Source organism: Petaurus breviceps, unplaced genomic scaffold (genome assembly GCF_028583685.1).
Source record: "Petaurus breviceps papuanus isolate PSGF00001 unplaced genomic scaffold, PetGlider_PUasm1.0 90919, whole genome shotgun sequence".
In the NCBI taxonomy this organism is placed as follows: domain Eukaryota; kingdom Metazoa; phylum Chordata; class Mammalia; order Diprotodontia; family Petauridae; genus Petaurus; species Petaurus breviceps.
In genome coordinates, this window is record NW_027187378.1 from 21732598 (window position 1) to 21754511 (window position 21914).

Here is a 21914-nt window from a genome sequence, read left to right on the forward strand (position 1 = left end):
TTTACTTGTATTCTCAACCTTTAGGATCGCTGTAAGGCAAGTACATTGTAAACCTTAAAGCAGTAAAAATATGATAGTCATTATGTTATTTGTGACTTTAAGTTTTAACACTATTTTTTTTAGGACCTTTTAAATTTTACATATTGGTGCAGGTATATTTATCGAAATGTAATATACAGTTTTATAGTAAAACTTTCACCTTCTCTGTGGCTGGGAGCCAACCTATTTTCCAGACAGATACTTGATCTTAAGGAAAATGTCATCACTAACAATGGTGCCAGTATTAAATCAGTGACTCTTAAGTTTTACCCTACTGAAACATCCTTGAAGAGCCCTATAACTTCTTCCTCATACTCTGACCCTTTTTTCTCTTTCCTTTATTCCCTATGACAAAACAAACCAGACAGAACCAGCAGTAGACCTTTGTGTCATATTGGGATCAAGGAAATTGGGCTAGAGGAATGTGATTAAAAGCAATCTTAATGCTATTAATTTATGGAGGAAGGTGACTGAAAACAGTAGCCTGTTGGTGTAGGACAGGAGTTCTTAATTTTTTTTATGTTATGGTTTTTTTTTTGGCAGTCTGGTGGAGACCATGAACTCCTCAGAATAATATTTTTAAATAATTGAAAAAAATACTAAATTTTAGTCAGAGATCAGTGAAAATTAAGATATAGATGTTTTTCCCCCATCCAAGTTTACTCCTTAAACCTAGATGCCATGAAATCTATCCACAGACCCCAGATTAAAAACCCATGGTCTAAGAGTAAGTATTTGTAGCTACTGAAGAAGATAAATGTGACCAATTTCTCTTTTGGGGAATAAGGGTCAAATTTAAGGGACCTGGTAGGAAAGAGTGTGGGAGGAGGGGAGGTAGAAGAGAGGCTGGATATAAGAAATAGGTTTTGGTATCAAGACTGTGATATTAAGTAGCTCTCTTCTCTATCCCCCATAAACTCCTTAAGATAATTTGAAGAATATGAATTCCAGTGTGGGAAATTTTAAATTTTACATATTGTAAATTATGTAAATTCCAGACTGTAAAAATGACATACAAAATGACATATACAATATATACTGCCTGTTGTGTAAAAGAACCTTTTTTTTCTCCTGTGCTTGAAAATTTATTTATTTATTTTTGTTTTTTTTTGCTTTTTGGAGGGCAATTGGGGTTAAGTAACTTGCCCAAGGTCACATGGCTAGGTTTTTGTTTTTGTGTGTGTTAAGTGTCTGAGGCCAGATCTGAACTCAGGTCCTGGAGCTCTACTCGCTGTGCCATGTGTTTGAATTTTTTTTTTTTTGCCTTTTGGAGGGCAATTGGGGTTAAGTAACTTGCCCAAGGTTACACAGCTAGTGTTTTTGTGTGGGTGTTAAGTGTATGAGGCTGGAACCAAACTCGGGTCCTCCTGACTCCAGGGCTGGAGCTTTACTCACTGTGCCACCTAACTGCCCAGTGTTTGAAAATTTAAAACACATTTAAAGAAAATGTGAGTAGATAATCTGTTTTGCATATCAGTGTTCTTTGATCCTGCCACATTCCTTCTTGAACATCTATCTCTTTTACATTTAAATAATGATCTGAACCAAACCACAGTGCTGACAATTGTTATTTTTTTTTCCTTTTCAATATTTTTAGAGAGAAAAATTCTCCAGCCTCAAAAGTATTTATTACATCTGACCTCTGTGGCCAGAAGTTTTTGTGCTTTTTAGTAGAATCCCAACTCCAGCTTCGGTAAGTGCATGTTTATGTGTATATATGTGTATTTGTGTTTGTGTGTGTGTGTGTGTGTTTTAAGTTTTTATAGAAATGACTTTGGTATTTCTGCACAGATATTGACATCAAATCAGTATTCTATTGCTTGAAAGGGGATCATTACACTAGAGTAATCTATAGATTCTTGGACCAGGTGTCCTTAGGTTTAAGCCTGACTCTGACTCTGAGTAGATTTTGTCACCTTGGCCAAATCACTTGACTGACCTTTCTGTATCTGTATCCTCATCTGGAAATCCAGGGGTGGTGTTAAGAATATTTCCAAAGTCTCTTTTAGTTTTGAAAGTATAAATCCATAAGAAACATTAATGGGTGTGAATTTTATGAGAAGCATAGAACATGTGACCATAAAAATGTCAGAAGTTCTCCCACCCAGTTATTTAAAAGCCTTTTTAAATAAAAATTTGTATTGTTAATGTTATTTATTAAAATGCTTAGAGGTTGCAGTGGAGTGAACATTGCACAAGGACATAGCTGTGGGTTCTAGTTCAGAATTCTAGTTCTGCTGCATACACATAGACACTTGTATACCTATCATTTGTGTGAGGCTTTTAAGTTTTCAAAGAACTTTCTAAAACATTATTTCATTTGTTTCTCATGACAAGCCTATGAAGTGGATTTAGACAGCAGATAGCATCTCTTGTTTCCTCAGAGCTATTTAGTAGGTCACTCTCTGAACCTCTTCACCCTTCTTGGTGTCCTCTGTGTATTTAACAGTGTTTTATTGACACTCTTCTTTTTTTGTATCCCTAGCATTACTAACCTTAACCCTTCCCACCCCCTCTCATGAAAACCAAGATATGTGTGTGTGTGTGTGTGTGTGTGTGTGTATATGTATACACAGATGTTCCAACCATGTTGATTTTGTTTGTGTGAAGGCATTTTAATTTTATTTCACCAAAATTGTGCTTCTTATCCCTTATGATTCTCTCTGTCCTTTGTTTTGTCATGATCTAGTCCCCTTTTGTAAGAGGTAGCTCATTCCATTTTCCTCCCATTTGCTGATCATAGGACCTTTTACACCTAGATCATGTATCTATTTAGAGATTTTTGTGGTATGAGATGCTGATGTAAGCCCTACTAGTTCTTCCAGACTGCTTTCTTATTTTCCTAGCAGTTTTTGTTAACTAATATTTCCCAGTGTTTTGTTTCATTAGGTTTATCAAACCGCACTGTGTGCTGGTGTATCTGGATCTTCTGTCTCTAGTCTGTTCCATGGATCAGTTCTTTTTTTAAACCAGTATCAAATCCAAATGATCATTATTGCTTTGTAACACTTGAAATCTGATATTTCTGGGTCCCCTTCCTGCTTTGTTTCATTATTTCTCTTGAGATTTCTGACTTTGTTCCTCCAGGTCAATTTTGTTATAATTCTGTGTAGGTCTGTACATAATAATGGCTAATATTTATGTAGTGCTTTAATTTTGCAAAGTGTTGTGTATATATGATCTCATTTGATCATAACAGTGACCTTGTGAGGTAGATGCTATTATTATCATTTTGCAGATGAGGAAACTAAAGCTGGCAGAGGTTAAATGATTTGCACAGGATTGCAGAGCTTACTGTTTGTGGAAGAGCTTGAATTTAGTTCTTTGATTCCATGTTCTGTAGTACCTTTGAATGGATCTTAGCTTATTTTAAACCGTTGTGCTTCTTAACAGTCTCAATAAGAATGGCCTCTTAGGAAAAAAGTACAGCTTTTGTGGGTTATTTAACTCATCTTTGACTGATATTTTTTAGAGTAATACCCGGTCTGTGTTTTCATTGATTGTATCTCCTTCCACTGATATGAATCACAACTCCTCGACACTGTTAATGCTGCATGACTCTTCCTCATGTTTTCATGAAAGGCATGCTAGAGATTTAAAGCAGCTAGTTTCATGAAGTATCATGACAACTTCCTTTCAACAAGAATTTGGAGGTGTTGGACATAAAAGATGAAATTTTCTATATTTTGACAGTCAGAAAATGGCTTTTGCTGATGTCGAAGTCATTTCCAAATTAACTTTCTCTATAGTTAGGCCACCTTGTTAAAGCAAAATAGAAATTCATATAAAATTGATAAGAATAAAAATGAGAATACATCATGTAATTAACACTTCAGCCTGACCTGCTTATGTTACTGATTTTTTAAAAAATGGAAAATAGATGGAAGAACAAACACTGACACAGATTATAACAATTCCCTAAAGAAATTTAACTTGTTCTAATGAGGAGGCTAAAATAGCCCAGAAACCACTTCAGCCAACAGAGAAGTACTTTCTTTTTTTTTGCAAAGTATATCAACTCACAAAACAAATTAAAAAATGGACAGTCTTAAATGGCTTTATTTTTCATCTACATAATTGTTATAGACAAGGAGGCGCAGGACATTAAGAATTAGATAAATTTTAGAACTTATAAATTTAACTGTTGTCACTTCAAATGGGAGATTCTTGAGCAAGAAACAAGAAGTTGGTATTGTATTAATTGAACCATATTGAGACTGATATTCTTGCTACAAATAAAGCCTGAAGACAATAGGAAATTTTCAGGTAAATAAGTTAGCTCATAGGTCCTCTTTAAATTAGGCAAACTTGGTTTCATCTATACATGTATATACCTTTTGCTAATTGGTGACTTCATTGCAAAGGTAGGCATTTTTTAAGGATTTTTAGGTACAATAGATATAAATTTCTTAGGTACAATAGGTACAAATTATATTGAAAAATACCGTCTAGGATTAAGAAAGAATGAAACAAACCTAAGGTTTAGAGATTGCTTAGAAGCTTTATGATTTTACGTTAGAATAGTTTCTTTAAGAAGGGCATTGGAAAACCTAGACATGGTGGACACCAAGAAGTATCAAAAAACATACTGATTAGAAGAAAATTATTTTGTATCTGTTTCTACTGTTCCTAGCATCTGTTTCTCAATCAGTTATTTGTATACAGCTCTTTATGTGTTTGGTTAGATCTGTGTTAAAAGTACCAGATTAGAAGAAAATGAAGATTAGAAAATATTATGAGCAAGTTACTTGCTGTAACAACAGATCACGATTTTCTATTTTAAATGTCTGTATGAAGATCACCCAAAAAAAACAAAAAAAATGAAATTGTTTCATGAAAGAAAAATGAAAACCAAACTAAACCTCATTTCCTTCTTTGGTAACGTTACTAGACTGGTTGATTGTGTATTGCCTTAGAAATAGGCAATTTTGGGGTGACTAGGTGGCGCAGTGAATAGAAGAACACTGGCCCTGGAGTCAGGAGGACCTCAGTTCAAGTCTGGACTCAGACACTTAACTCAAGGATTAGCTGAGTGACCTTGGACAGGTCACTTAACCCCAGTTGCCCTGCCTTCCCCCCTCCAAAAAGAAAAAAAAATTAGAAACAGGCAATTTAGGTGTGTTCAGAACTGGTTGAATGATCAGATCCAAAGTTCAGGGTCACCTTTGAAGGAGTTCTCTGAAGGAGTTCACTCAGCAGAGTGCTCTGACATTCTTTCACTTTTTGGACATGTGCTGCTTAACATTTTTATCGAAGCATAAATACCTGCTTAAAAAATTCACAAGTGACAAAAACAGGAAGAGTATGTTGGATAATATTTGAGGTCATAAAAGATCTTGAAAGGCCAGAATATTGGGTCACATTAAATAAAATGAAATTTACTAGGGATAAATAAAAAGTCTTCCATTTAGATTCAAACAGTCAACTCCACAAGTATAAGGTAGGGGAGATATGGCAAAAAAGCAGTTTGTCTGAAAGGAGATTTGAAGCTTTTAATGAAATTTTCTCTTAGAATGAACATAACAAAATCATAGACTAAGAGAACAGGAGTGGTTTTCAGGTACTCGCTAGCTTAACTCTCTTCTATAGATGGGAAAAATTTAGTGACATGTCTGAGGTCTCATAGAGCATGCCAGAGATAAGATTTGAACCCAGGTCCTCTGATTTGAGTCGGTCTCTTTTCTACACTGATATCAGGGCCAGCAAATTTGAAAATGCAGATTTTCTTATTCATACTACAAGTTTTTAGTTTAAGCCAATAATTTTATACCAATATCACTATACTTACTACTTAGAAAAATAATTAAAATGTCTTAAACTGGATTATTCCCTGTGCCCTGGCTCTTTTCTCAAGATTTCTACATGAAATGAAACAAAAATATTATGGACTAGTCTGCTTTTATAAGAAAAATCCACAAGATATGTAATTTACAAAATTCAGGTAGATTCTTAATAAAATAAGAGTATTTAATATTTCTATAGCCCTCTAAATTCTGTTGTACATGTATTATCTCTTTAAATCCTCTTCATAAACCCATATGATAGGTGCTGTTATTCCCATTTTACAGATGGAGAAGATGAGACTGGCAGAGTTTGACTTATATCCAGAGTTAGCCAGTTAGTGTCGGAGGCAAGAATAATTCCTATCTTCTGGGTTCCCAAGTACAGCACTATTCCCAGTTACATAATTCTTGATTTAGGGGGTAAAAAAAGCACACACGCGCACACACACACACACACACACACACGGTTTTACAAGAAAGATTAAGACCTGAATTACAGAACACCTCTATTTATTTCAGACACAGAACTTGTTCAACAAGGGTTAATGATTTTTATTATCACTTCTAGATCAACCAGTTAGTAATAGTAAGCTGGTTAATGCTTTGATCTCTTAACTTTTTTGGTGGTGAGGGGGGAAGTAAAGGAATTAGCTGTGAGACAATGAAAAAAAGAGACAGAACAGCGAAGAAAAATGAGAAAAAATGCAATCAGTGCAAGTAAGATTGCATTTTAAGCATATTTTGGAAATCATGGAATATGCTTACTTCAACATACTTAATGTTATCTGGACTTTTTCTCTTCTTTTTCTTGTCGCTGTTATTTTAAGGAAGAAATGTATTTCTGTTGTCATTGAACTTATTGTAAAACTTTATTTTTTTAATTCCATTATCTAGTTGTATAAAGTTTCAAGAGAGCAATGATAAAACTCAGTTGATCTTTGGTTCTGTCACCAACTTACAGGCAAAAGATGCAGCACCAGTGGAGGCAAGTAAAATATTTTTGAGTTATTAGGCCTTCTTAAACTTTCATAGTTAAAAAAGTCAACTTTTCTCATATTAGCAAACTTAATTAGTTTTTTATATTTAATTTTAGAAAATTGATACCATGTTGGTCCTAGAGGGCAATGGAAACCTGGTACTATACACTGGATTGGTTCGGGTATGTACTTTGTTGCATTTGCATTAATGTTTTCTGTTAGATTACTACCTTAGTATTTATTGTTAAACTATTTTCTTCATCATCCCTTTTACACCTGGCAGTCCCTTCAGTTAATTGAATACAAATACCGTGTTCTCTTCATGTCTTCTTTCTTCCAGGCTGAACATCATCAAAACCTGATCTTAGAACTTTTTTGCCATCCTTGTTACCCTGTACTCATGGCTGTTCCTAAAATGTGCTTGTCCAGACTAAAAATAGTATTTTAGATGTGGTCAGACCAAGGTAGAATATGGTGGTACTGTCACTTGCTGGCGAGGCTATTTTTCTTTCTTTTTTTTTCTTTTTGGAGGGGGGAAGGCAGGGCATTTGGGATTAAGTGACTTGCCCAAGGTCACATGGCTAGTAAGTGTTAAGTGTCTGAGGCTGGATTTGAACTTAGATCCTCCTGACTCCAGGGCTAGTGCTCTGCTTGCTGTGCCGCCTAGCCACCCCGAGGCTTTCTTTCTTAATGTAGATGAATAGTTCATTTTCTTATATGAATTTCATATAATTGTCTTAACTTCTATTAACAAAGAAATCTACTTAAGCTCCCAGATCTTTTTCTTTAAAATTTTTAAAAAATATCTTTTATTTTTGCATCTCCTACATTTTCCAACATATTCCTCTCCTCTGCCCTTCCCAGAGAGACATCCCTTATTTAAAAAATTAAAAAAGCATAAAAAGGGAGAGAAGTTGAGCAAAGTTAACCATCATCACATTTGAAATATCTGACATCTGTAATGTTTCACATAGTATTCCTATTTTTCCAGATTTTTCACATTATTCTCCTTTATACAACTTCCCATCCCAGCCAAAATGGCCTGCTTCTTCTGGCCTAAATCCAGCATTATATTTTTTGAATTCATGCTCTTACAAAGGTTGTTCCATGTGCCTGGAATGCACTCCATCTTTGCTTCTGGTTTTAAAATTCTTAGCTTTCTTCAAGGTGCCACATCTTTTGGAAAGCTTTTTTTTGATCTCCCTAATTCATTATGGAATCTCTGGATCAAAGTGTAAACATTTTAGTCACATTCTTAGCATAATTCCAAACTATTTTCCAGGATGGCTGGACAAATTCTCAGCTCCACTAAAAATGCATTAATGTACTTGACTTTCCACAACCTCTCAAACCTTAACCTATTATTTTTTCATTTTTGTTAATTTTGTGGGTCTAAGGTAAAAATTCAGACTTGTTTTGGGTTTTATTTCTCTTACTATTAATTATTTGGAATATTCTTTTTTTTTTAAGCAGTTGGGGTTAAGTATCTTGCCCAGGGTGACACAGCCAGTTTTTGTGTGTGTCGTTGTTAAGTATCTGAGGCTGGAACCGATCCTGGGCCCTCCCGACTCTGGGGCTGGTGCTCTTACTCACTGTGCCACCTAGCCACCCCTATTTGAAGTATTCTTTCAAATAATACTTAATAGTTTTAAATTTTTATTTTGAGATGTGTTCATGTTCTTAGGCCACTTATTCAGTTAGTAAATGTTAAGCACCTACTGTGTGCCAGAGACTTTGCTAAGTGCTGAGAATTCAAAAGAAGAGTAAGACAGTAATGGGGGAGACAGCGTGCAGAAAAAAGTCAACAAAGCAAGCTCTGTACTGGATAAATAAGAAATGATTAACAGAGGAAAAGTACCTAGAATAAGAGGGACTGGGAAAAGCTTCCTGCAAAAAAAATTAAATGGACTTAAAGGAAGCCGGGTGAATTAGTAGGTGGATTTGGGGAGAATAATGTTCCAGGCATGGGGGACAATAAAAGAAAACACCCAGAGGCTGAGATGGTGTGTCTTTGTCTGTGGACTGGCCAGGAGGCCAGTGTTACTGGATTGGAGAGAATGTGTCATGGAATAAGGTTCAAGAAGATCGGAAAGATAGGAGGGGCTAGGTTATGAAGGCCTTTGATGCTAACAGCATTTTGTATTTGATCCTAGAAGTGATAGGGAACAACTAGAAGTTATTGAGTAGGGGAGTGACATGAGACCACATGTGACCCTCTAGGTCCTGAAGTGCAGTCCTTTGACTGAATCCAAACTCCACAGAACAAATCCCCTTCCTAAAAGGATTTGTTCTGTAACACTTGGACTCAGTCAAAAGGCCTCACTTGAGGACCTAGAAGGCCATAGGTTCCCCACCCCTGGTTTAAGATGTCTGCTGGACATATAGTTTGAGATGTCCCAAAGGCAGTTGGAGATGGGAGATTGGAGGTCGGAACAGAGTTTGGGGCAGGATAGGTTGATTTGAGGATCATCATTCCTGAGATGGTAATTAAATCCAGGGCAACTGATGAGATCACCAGGTGAAGTATTATGGACAGAAAAGAAGAGATAACACATAAACCCCTAAGGGACTCTGTATCAGCAATGCCATATTCACAATGCCTATAGAGATTACAAATATGCTGATATAATTATCCATCACAAAATACGTCAGGTTTGCCATTTGGGGAAATAAACTAGAAAATTTATTAAGATACCAAAAGACTGAGTCCCAAAACCAGAAAGTGAAAGCCATCAGAGTAGTTATGACATTGGCACAGGTAGATAAAGTAGAAAGCACCCACATTTTCAAGCCTTTAAAACAGAACAGGCTACCTCAGGCAAAGGTCCTCCTCTCCCCACTCACAGCAACCACCCAGCGTCCTGGAAGCGGGCTCCCAGCAGCTCCGGCCCCTGGCAGTGCTCAGCAGGAGTCCCAACTCAAAAAAAAAAAAAAAAAGGCAACTGCCGCCAACTGCCAACCGCAGGACCGTTAGCTCGGCTTTTCACTTTCTCTTGCTCTGCTATGTCAGCACATCCATGGGGCATGGGAGATCTTTAAATCCCATAACCCTTACAGACTCCTGAGCTTAGAAAGCATGATATCAGACAGGATCTAGCAAAGGAGACTGAGAAGGAGCTATCCGGAAGGAAGAGAACCAGGAGAGAGTGATCAGCAGTGTCACAGGCTGCAGAGTGAAGATTGAGAAGAGGCCTTTGGATATGGCAATTAAGAGAACAGTAGTAACTTTGTATATTGGTAATATTGCATATATCTCTGTCTACCATCTAACTAGCTAGTTAACTATATTTCACACTGATGCACCTCAACCTTGCCAAAGGAGTAGGGAGATGTCTTTTCATATCCTCTCTTTGGAACCAAGATTGTTCTTTATGATTTTACAATATTCACATTTGTTGTTGTTCATTTTAAATTGTATTCATTGTTTTTCTGGCTAGTTACTTCAGTTTGTATTGGTTCATGTAATCCGTTTATACTTCTTTTTATTTGCCATGCTCATTGTTTCTCTCCTGTTTTTTTTCTCCTGATTTTGTTTTGTTTTTTTTTTTGGTGAGGCAATTGGAGTTAAGTGACTTGCCCAGGGTCTGGTCACACAGCTAGTAAGTGTTGTGTCTGTTTAGAGGCCGAATTTAAACTTCCTGACTTCACGTCCAGTGCTCTATTCACTGCAGCACCTACCGTGTTTCCCTGATAATAAGACCTATCCCGAAAATAAGCCCTCCCCTTACTGTGTAAGATTCCTCTAAAATAAGCCCTCCCCTGAAAAAAAACCCTCTGGTGTTTTTTTTTTCAAAAAAAAAAAAAAAAAAAAGACAGTGTCTTATTATTGGGGAAACACGGTAGCTGCCCCTCATTGTTTCTCATAACATAATATTCCATTCCATTAATGTATCTGTCTAACCATTCCTGAAAGTGATAGGTAACTCCTTTGTTTTTAGCTTTTTGCTGTTGTGCTGCTATAAATCTTTTTTTTTTTTTTGCCTTTTGGAGGGCAATTGGGGGTAAAGTAACTTGCCCAAGGTTACACGGCTAGTATTTTTGTGTGGGTGTTAAGTGTCTCAGGCCAGAACCAAAGTCGGGTCCTCCAGGGCCAGCGCTTTACTCACTGCGCCACCTAGCCGCCCCAGCTATAAATGTTTTGGTGTATATGAAATGTTCCTTTTTGTCATTTATCTCCTTCAGGTACAAGTTTAGCAGCGGAATATCTGAGTCAAAGGATATAGACATTTTATTCACTTTATTTGAATGATTCCAAATTGGTTTTCAGAACGGTAGTGCCCTCAAACAATGCATTAGTGTTTCATGTGCCCTCCACGTTGGCTCTTCCCATCCTTTCTCATCACAGACTTGTTAGGGATGAAGTAAAATCCCAGGGTTGTTTGGATTTGCATTGTTCTTGTTATTTCATGTTGTTATTTATAGTTGGCAGTTTTTTTTAAGAGCTGTTTATATCCTTTTACTATGGGAAAATGGTCTTAGATATTTCTGTTATCTGTATATCTTGTATATCAAACTTTTATCAAAAACATTGTTACAAATGTTTTCCCGTTTGACCACTTCCTTTCCTTGTTAATTTTGTTTGTGCGAAAGCATCTAAGTTTCACGTAATCAGAATTATCCATTTTATCTTTTGTAATTGCCTCTAGCCTCTGTTTAAGAATTTATCTTTTTTCCATAACTGAAAAGTATCTGGTTTATTTCTCTTCTAAATTTTTTTTTGTTCTATGATTTTTAATTAGATATAGTATCCATTTGAGTTTATTGTGCTTTACAACACATTTCATGTAAATTTGACTTCTATCAAACTGTTTTCTAGTTTTTCCAGCTATCAGTTCTTGTCAAATAAGGAGTTCTTTCTTTGGTTATTTATGGTTTGGAGTATATCAAACACTGAGTTATCAAATTCAGTTATTTCTCATTCTTCTTTGTCTATTCCATTGGTGTACATTTCTATTTTTTAACCAGTTCCAAATAGTTTTGATGGCTATTTCTATATAATATAGGTCTGGAAATTTTCCATTCTTAGTTTTTCATTATTTCACTTGGAAAGGCTTCTGATAGTTTCTGGTATTTCATGTAATGCTAGCTTGTAGTTTTAGACAGTTCTAAAAATTATGATGTTAAAAATCCTATGCCTATGCTTTGTAGGGATTTTAACATAAATGAATGTTGTACTTTGTTAGAGGCTTTCTTCATTTATTCTTCTGAATCTTTTTAAAAATATCTCCTTTTTTCCTTTATTATTCCCTTTATGTTCTAAAATATTGTCAGAAATTGAAATCAAGCTTACTGGCATGTAGTTTGTAGAGCTTCTTTCTTCATATTTTGAAAATATGGTATTACATTTTCCCTTTTTAGTCCTATAACATCTCACTCATTCCATGAGATCTTTTAAAGATGGATAGTAACTCAGTAGTTGTAACTGCTGTCTACTCTATATTACTCTAGACTGTAATTTAATTGAGCCCAGTGCCTTAATTATCAAGGGCTTCTGGTGATTGATTACTGTTTCCCTATATATCTTGGATTTAATTTTTCTTAGCCATTTTCTGCTTTGCCTTTTCCAGTCCAGCGATAATATCCTTTGCAGAGAAAACAAGCAAAATAAGTACTGATTAGTTCTGTCTTTGCTCCGTCATCCATTCATTGTCCCATCTTTCTCAAGCTGTGAACTTCTCTCTTTTCTTCCTCTTTTTCCCAGCATGGCTCCAGAACCTCTTTTATTGTCCCTGGCATTTCTTCCTAACCACATTCTATTCTAAGTTTTAGTGCTTCTTATTGTATTGCTATGAACTGGGCTTTGTTTTTGTAGTCATCTCTTATTGTTTGCCTTTGCTTCTGTCTGATATGCATTTCTTTTTATTATACCTAATGGAATACCTAATTTTATAACTAATATAACAGAAATAATAAATTATTTCCAATAATAAGTGCATATAGGAGGTCCCTGTGTTGCCAGTTCATCATTCTCTTAGATAGTTATCCTCCTTTGCTTGATTGGAATTATCGTTAGAATGCTTTTTAACAACTTTACATTCTTCCCACTTTGACTTTCCTGTAGAATGTAGGCAATGAGTTCCTATTCTTTTTCTGAACCCACTGAAATCTCTACCAAAATCTAGCTTGCATGCTAGACTATGCCCCCCTTCCTCTTCCTTTTCTATTAAGAAATAATAAGATAGAATGTTCGCTTTTACCCAGAAGTCTTAGCATTGTTACTTTAACAATCATATGTTCCTTATTATTGAGAATCAGATTCTCTGGCTTTTTAAGAATGGAAATTATCATTGACAAGCTGAGAAGTTTTCTGTTCCACTTTCGGCAGAGCTTTAGATGATGTCTGCTCGATTCAAGACCTTTATCTTTACACTATTGTGCTCCATGAGAGTCATGTAATTTATTTCCTAAAGTCATTGTGTATTTTTTCTTTTTGCCATTGTGGTCTGTAGTTTACTCCTATCACAATACTAGATCTGTTTCTGCCCCTGATGATCTTCATCTACCATGCCTCTGCTCTTTGATACCTAGACTTTTCACATAAGTATATTTTCCCCTAAACCCTCATCATTTTACCTTTATTTTTTTTCTTAATAAGGTACATTTTTACAAAGCAATATTTAGATTAAAAGTACTATTTCTTGTTTTTAGGCTTTGTGTCATAGTGTTAATTATGATTGTGGCAGAGTATTTGCCCTTTTGCATTATAAGTAACTACCCACAAAGAAATATGATACTACCTTTTGTAGATTTGGTGAGAGAAGAAACTGCCAACTTGAGCAAGGGAAAGAATAAAATAAGCTGCTGGGATTTTTGTGGTATTACAAAATTATTTTGTTACTTTTAGCTTTCTGTGCTATATGGTGAAAACCATCATAACTCAGATAGCTGAGAGGGCCCAAATAATTTTCTAATGCCTTAGGATCCCTTTGTTATATAATTTTTAAAAATGCTTTTATTGAAATCTTTCTACTAATGCCATATTTTTGTGTGGTAGGAACCCTGGGATCTAAAGGAATATGCCATTTAGCCCCAAACTCTGGAAAATTTTATCAAACTGAAGAGGCTTCATGTGGAGGCTGTAGCACCCGAGGTCCAGCTTAGCCAAATTGGAAAAATTCATTACCAGCAAGCTGACTGGCCACCAAGTGATGAGTGTTTTGGCCACAGCAACTTGTAAAACTATCTTCTGTGGAGGGCTTTTGATCTGTATCAGCAAAGAGAATACTCTTACCCTAATGGAATCATAGCTCTTTTGAAGAACTGGTAGACCAAGAAATGATCAGTATCATATTAAGAAGGGTTAACATTTTTATATTCTTAGCCCATTTTGACTTCTGACTATTGAGCATTAACAGTTTAGCACTAGACTCAGATTAGCATTCTTATTTTAAGTGATTGATTTGTCCCCAGTGACTATTCTAGAGTTTAGGATGATAAGGAAGTTGTGTGTCTTAATATATTTATATGTAATTGATTACATGACATCATATATAATCAAAGTCAACATTTTTTCCCCTTGTTTATTTACAAAAGGTAGGGAAAGTTTTCATTCCTGGACTGCCGGTTCCTTCCCTGACAATGTCAAACACAATGCCAAGACCTAGCACTCCACTGGACAGCGTTAGTACTCCTAAGCCTCTAACCAAACCACTTGGTTCCTTGGACGAGGTAAGAAATATATTCTGAAATGATCAAAATTACCGTTATATTTAGAGCTTCTATTAGCCATCTAGTTCTTTGATTTATTGCATTTTTCTAATAGTGAAAAAAATCCAGAATAAAAATGCAGGAGTTTAGCCTAATAATCCTTTCTGGAATTAAGGCAAAGATTATATTTGGATAATCTTAACTTGTAAAGCACTGAGTTAGGGGACTTGTTCTATTTCTCTTTTAAAATTAGTCCTTGAATAGATTCATAATTGGAGGGGTTTTTTTTGGTTTGATTTTTGCTTTTTGGAGGGGGGAAAGCTGGGCAGTTGGGGTTAAGTGACTTGCCTAAGGTCACACAGCTAGTGTTAAGTGTCTGAGGTCGGATTTGAACTCAGGTCCTCCTGACTCCAGGGCTGGTGCTCTATTCACTGTGCCACCTAGCTGACCTTATAATTGGAGGTTTTAATGGTACTTTCTTTGATTTCTATAAAAATATAATTGCCCACGGTATTAAAAAAAAAGTTAATCTTTAACCTTAAAACATCCTGTACTGTACATTCATCTAAGCAATAAACTACCCATGACTGGGGTACCAGGTATTTCCTTGCCATTTGGGTGGTGCCTCCTTCTGTGGTTGCATTGAATATTGTGAGTAGGTCTTGAAACCCATCCACCATTTATAACATTATTATATGATAAGATGTGATACAAGTTCCAAACAACTAATTTTAAATCATCTTATGGAATTCAAACTGTTTGTAAGTTGCAACCTTCTTATATACCTAAATTTTCTGATTCTAGATTTAAGCCTTGCTTGGACTTAAAAAATTTAATGTGCTTAAGGGAATTATTAGCTTTTTATAAACTTATTTCATTCCAAAGAACTGATTTTTTTTTCTTTTATCTTTCTATAGGTAGTTCTGCTGTCCCCAGTTCCAGAGTTGAGGGATTCTTCAAAACTTCGTGATTCTCCTTATATTGATGACTGTACTTTTCAGCAACTTGGAAGTTACATTCACTCTGTTAGAGATCCTGTCCACAACAGAATAACACTTGTAAGTATGTATTCTGTGAATAGAGATCTTGAAAAAGAAATATAGCCATGATTTCAAATTTGACAGGATAAACTTTGAGTTTGAAGTTTATCCTGTCAAATCAAATTTTCTCTATTATTATACTTATTCACCTGTTAAAATATCTTGTATAGCACAGCATGTTTTGTTTTATTTTAAATTTCTAGAATAGAGCACTGGGCCTGGAGTCAGGAGGACCTTACTTAGTTCAAATCTGGCCTCAGATACTTGACACACTTACTAGCTGTGTTACCTTGGGCAAGTCACTTAACCCCCAACTGCCTTGCCTTCCCTCCTCCAAAAAAATTTTTTTCTATAAAGATCTTTCATCTTACATTTTGAAAGGGTTATCATATTGCTAAGAGTTTATTAAGAAATTTTTTTGAATTTGGTTATAGTTAAGCCTTGCAAATTTTTTCCTTCTTTTTATTAGAGCATTCAACACAGTTAAGAATTTAGGAATCTAGTGACTACTATTTTAAGAATCATTACTGATCTTTTGTATACTTTGATCCCAAAATCTTGCTAGTATTTATGCAAGTGGGCTTAATATTATGTAGAAAATGAGCATCTTTACAGACCTTTAAAACTAAAATATTGGCTTTTATAATGTTTAGAATAACATCCTAATAGCTTTTCAATGTTTTGACAGATTTATAAAGGCTCTTACTTAAACAGTGCCTTATAATAGCATAGGCGACTGATATTTATTAGTTTGTATTTTATTGATTTGAAAATGTTTATAAATAGAAATGTATATTTATAGGATTGTATGTTTTTAAATAAGAGTATGTAAATAGGAATGTATCATAAATAGGAATATTTGCTTCCTAATAATTTTTTCTATTCACTTTACTAGGAACTCAGTAATGGTTCAATGGTTAGGATCACCATTCCTGAAATTGCCACCTCAGAATTAGGTATGAATTGAAATTAACTTAAGACTCATGCATCTATTTGATTTGGTTTGTTGTCTTTATAATTTGGAGTAATCGCTACAATATTAATACTCCTGTAATTTACATCGACATTTTGGAAATTTGAAGATCTGTTCTCAAAACTATTTTGAGCAAGTTCTTTTTGCAGTGTAGTTAGAATATGTGTTGAGTGTTAGTCTGAGTTTTGAAGAACTTTTGAAGTGTAACAGGTGCAGGAGTCAAGACTTTGATGTTGCTTTTAAATTACGTCAATTTCTTTTGAGCTATTTTTCAAAATAAATTTTTATTCATATTCTTATTTTTATGTCATCTACATGCCCCAATTTCCTTCCTTCCAGAGTACCTTATAACAAGGAATAAAAAAGAGGGGGGAAAATCAGCACAACTAAACAATGTATTGGAAAAGACTGACATTATATGCAGTGTTCTACTCTCAGTCTTCCAACACAGTAAAGAAGCAGGGAGAAATGTCTTCTGGTTCTTTTGGGGGCCAGTTTTAATCATTATAATTTCCCAGCATCTAGTTTCATTTGTTTGTCGTTCTTTCCCATTCACATTGTTGTAATCATCACTTGTATTTTTCCCCTGGTTCTGCTTGCTTTATTTTTCAATAGTTATGTGTCTTCCCATGCTTCTTTGTGTTCATATAATTCATCATTTCTTACATTACAATAATATTCCTTCACATTCATGTATCACAACATGTTTGGCTATTTAGAATGTTACATGGTAAGATATGATCTAAGTTCCAAACAACTAATTTAAAATTATTTGGAATTCAGCCTATTTATCCATTTCCCAACTGATGCACATTTATTTTGCTTATAGTACTTTGTTATTACAAGAAGTGTTGCTATAAATATTTTGCTCTGTATGAGATGTTGCTTTTTGTTACTGTTTTGTATGTATACATGGTAGTGAAATCAGTTGGTCATAAGATCTGGGTATTTTAGTCACACTCTTAGCATTGATTCCATGTAGCTTTCTAGGATGATTGGACAGATTCTCAATTCCATTAAGAGTGCATTGATGTGTCTGTTTTTTATAACATTCCAGCATGAATTCTTTTCACCTTTTATCATCTTTGCTAATTTTTTAGGTATGAGATGACATCTCAGAGTTGTTTTGATTTGTATTTCTCTTATTGCTAGTGATTTGGAACATTCTTGTGGTTGTTAATTTTTTAGTTCTTTTGAGAAGTATTCATATCTTTGATCATTTATTCATGTTAATTTCATGTGTGTAACAAAAATAATTTTTCTTTAGGGGAGGCAGCTAAGGTAGAGTTGTCCTGGGTCTGTACATAGTATCTTATTTTTTTTAAAGCAATTGGGGTTAAGTAACTTGCTCAAGGTTACACGGCCAGTTATTTCTGGGTGTGGTGCTAAGTATCTGAGCCTGGATTTGATCCCCAGGTCATCCCTACACTAGAGCCGGTGCTCTTACTCGCTGCGCTACCTGGCTGCCCCCATAATATCTTATTTAAGTAAAGAAGTAGCTCTTTCAACATAATTAAACATATTTGGTATAAGTCATGATGAACAGTAATAGTTGACTTTTATATAGTACTTTAAGGCATGTATGTAGAGCAATTTACACAATCCTATAGTAGCCACACAGCAACCCTACTAGGCACTGCAGTCATTATCAGCCCCTTTATATGAGGGAATGATGAGGGAACTAAGAGTTAGAGAAGTTATAAGGTGTAAATGATGTATGACTGACATGGCTAGCAGGTGTCAGAGACAATATTCAAAGTCTTCCTGACTCTTAAGTCCTGCACTCTATCCAGTATGCCATCACTAAGTTGTGAAAACTATCAGATGTTAGGGGTTTTTTTATCCTACAATTTTTCAAACTTCTGTGATCCTCTACCTGTGACAAGTACAGGGAGTACTTAATAAAATAATTTATCTTTTGAAACTTGGAAAGGATTTACTGATAAAAAAAATTTATCTTTTGAACCATTAAAAGGATTCAGTTGTCATAGGACTCTTTAAAAACATGATAGACTTAGCTGACAAAAACAAAATATTACAGCCAAAATTAGCCAGAGGAATTTTAAGTGAGTCTTCTCATTCTGTTAATATTGTTATTTAGTTGTGGTTTAGAAAATACTAACTAGAGAATATTTATAAGCCCTAGGGAACAATCTGGCAAATGTAAACAAAATTCTCAGTAGAAAAAGTTTACTTAACAGTGTAAATTAAGAGGAAACTGCATGTCTAGTATGGTAAAAATAATGAAAATTAGTGATTTTGTGATCCAAAACATTTCTTATCTTGAGAGATTAGTGAATCATATGATCCCTTGAATTTGGTTTAGAGAATAGAGCAATTCTTCATCGAAAAGCTTTCTTTTACAGGTGTAGTGTGTGATAGTCTGTCTTCTTACATTAATGTTTCTTTTGTTTGGCAACTGTTTATTGAGACTAGGTCAGAGAAATAAGGACCTCTGTGCAAACATAGCTATCACATAGGAATGCACTAAAGCTCAAGTGCTCAACTAACAGTTTGTCAGGTGCTCATTTCACAGAACACCACCACCACAGACTAGCTGGATTCTGCTTGTGCTTATTTTATACCTATTTCTAATAAGCTTTGTAATCTAATTTCTCAACCCAAAGCAAATTAGAATTAGGCTTTGTGGAGGAAGGCGTACAGGTTCCAGGAAGTAACATTGAAGGAGTATCAGCAAAATTAAAACAATTTAGCAGTCTAATGCTATTTACTTTAAGGTCAGAAAGTCCTTTGTGCTTCAGTTAACCCTTGAAGATATAAACTGCTTGGGGGCATAAATGCATGAATCAGAAGCTTGTACCTGGAATTAGAGAGACCCTCGTTAAAATCCTTCTGCGCAGATACTTGCTAGCTCTGTCCCTTTTTATCGTGTTTTAAGATAGTGTTTTATACTGTTTTAAGACCTTACCAGTGTTATTTCATTAAATCTTTACAACACCTTTGTGGAGTAGGTACTGTCCCCATTTTACACATGAAGAAACTGAAGCAGAGAGAGGTTCAGTGATTTACCTAGAGTCCCACATCTCGGTTTTCCTGACTTGTAAGTCTAGTGCTCTCTCTACTTTACCACCAGGATGCCTCTTAATACGAGGATGAGAATAGCACCTACCTCACCAGATTATTATGATGCTCAAAGGAGATAACATGCTTTGCAAGCCTGAAAACAGCATACGAATGCTAGCTATTATCATAACTACTTTATGGCATTGTGCAGTATTTAATGACAAGCTTCCAGCAGAAATTTGTTAATCATCTGTCGCTTATTGTAGAGGGAATTCCTGAATGGAGGGGTTGTGTGTGTGTGTGTGTGTGTGTGTGTGTGTGTATGTATGTATGTGTTCCTGCATATGTGTATGTGTATGATTATGTTGAATCAAGAAAAGTTTGTTATATTTTACATTAATTATTTTAAAGTTGGTGAGTACAGTAGCCTTTAGTATTGTGAAAAAATACAGGTGAGAGAAGACCTTACTTTGGAACCACTTTTTTCCATCCAGTAGGTGACTTTGAGATCATTAAGCTGGTGATTTTTCATTTTGTTGTTTTTTTTCTAAATGATACCTAGTTTTTGATATGTTATACAGTTTAACAGTAAACCTTTTTGAGAAGGAAAAAAATGTATACTTAGAAAATATACTAAAAACTAACCTTTGTTTCTAATAGTAAAAAAGTGTTTACAAGCTGTCAAGTCTATACTACCCAAAGAGATAGCTGTGCAGATGCTTGTCAAGTGGTACAATGTTCACAATGCTCCAGGAGGACCCAGTTATCATTCAGAATGGAATTTATTCATAACTTGTCTAATGAATATGATGGGCTATAACACAGACCGCTTGGCATGGATTCGTAATGTAAGTCAGGTTCCTTTTTCTCCTATGTTTTTATGTTTGTATCAGTATAATATTGCATACTTAATAGTACCACAGTATTCAGAGTATAGTCAGGTAAATTCAATAATAAATCTACCTTATCCAAAATAATCAAATGCATGAGTAAAATTAACTGTTGCTTGTGTTTATATATCTTGTGCCTAAGTTGTTTAGGGCAAAGTTAACTTAAAAATCTAAAATCATATCCTATATTTGTATAATGCTTTTTTATTTTAAAAAAATTAATAATTATATTTATTACAAGTAGAAACAAGTGGAAAACAATTTAATGATTTTACAAAGATCACTTTTAACCTTTCTAAGTACCTTTACATATGATGTTAATTTGTTCTCATGGCATTCCTCACGAGATGAGCCAGTTAGTAGTCTCATTAACACAAGAGAAAACCAAGTCATCAATAGATTACATTATTTGTCTGGGATCAAACTGCCAGTTTGTATCACAAGTGAACTTAGAATGGTTTTCTTCTAATTCTTATCACATTGACTTTTTTCTTTAGACCAGTATTCCCAATCTGTCTTTATACATTTAGATGCACTTAGGATGCCTCTGGTTTGTGAGAACCACCTCATTCCCACCTTACCCCAACTGCCTGCACCCCTCCTCCCCAAAGGAGAAAAACTTTTATTGATGTAAAGTAAATAAATGCCTTTAGACACCCTGCATTTTTGGCAATCCTAAACTCATTTACTTGTGTTGGAAAGAAAAAAAAGACTGTTTGGAAGAGACATTTATTTTTCACAGACAGTTCTTTAAATGACAAATCCCATTTTTTATCTTGGGCTTACTTGTCAGTAACCCTAGCCTCTAGCAATGCTGAAAGTCAAAGTTTATCCCTCCTTTCCTCTTTTTTAGATTTTTTTCTTTCTTTTCTCCTTATCTTTCCCTTCTGCCCTTTTACTATTCCCTTTGCCTTTCTCCCATATCATAACTAATAATGCTTTAAAAACACTCTTCCCTGCCACTTTTCCCACAAGCATACACAATCCAATTTTTGGTTTTGGAGTTCTGTTTATGACACAGAAAGAAAAGGTTAAAAAAAAGAATACATTCAATTATATGACCTTGAGGTATTTAAAGTGTAACACAATCATTAAATATCTGCTAAGCATCTTTTGTGTGTCAGGCTCTGTGCTAAGGTTTAATACAGGTTTGTTGATTGACTAATAGTTATAGGAATAAGTTCAAATGACTATGTTGTTGGGTTACCTTTATGAGCTATATTTTTAAAAGTTCTTATTCTTTGAGAAGAAATCTTTTTGGGAAAATAAGAACAGTTTTACCTAATAACTTACTCAAAATAATATGTATATTTCTTCTACATAAATATTCCATTCTTTTGAAATATGAAAACAAGCTGCCTTAAGTAACTAACCTCTCAGCTTTTTTAATTGTTATATGCTATTCAATTATGATAACCTGCTCATAAATATATATCTTACTGTATTCCATCCTGTGGCAGAGAGCCAAAATTTGTAAGAGAAAATAATGATCATTCCCTTTCTCCTGTTTCTTATTGTTGGGAGTTGAGGACCCACTCCAT

At 34.9% G+C, this 21914-nt stretch overlaps 1 protein-coding gene across 3 annotated transcripts in view; it reads left to right on the forward strand.

Moving 5' to 3' along the window:
* Positions 1-21914, forward strand: part of ANAPC1 (anaphase promoting complex subunit 1) — a 179019-nt gene that overhangs the window by 26916 nt on the left and 130189 nt on the right. For all 3 annotated transcript variants that reach the window (XM_069075562.1, XM_069075564.1, XM_069075563.1), the window contains 7 exons: positions 1637-1732; positions 6717-6807; positions 6916-6981; positions 14333-14467; positions 15364-15504; positions 16382-16442; positions 20144-20331. In XM_069075562.1, the coding sequence (XP_068931663.1) occupies positions 1637-1732; positions 6717-6807; positions 6916-6981; positions 14333-14467; positions 15364-15504; positions 16382-16442; positions 20144-20331 (778 nt within the window). The remainder of the gene's footprint in view (positions 1-1636; positions 1733-6716; positions 6808-6915; positions 6982-14332; positions 14468-15363; positions 15505-16381; positions 16443-20143; positions 20332-21914) is intronic.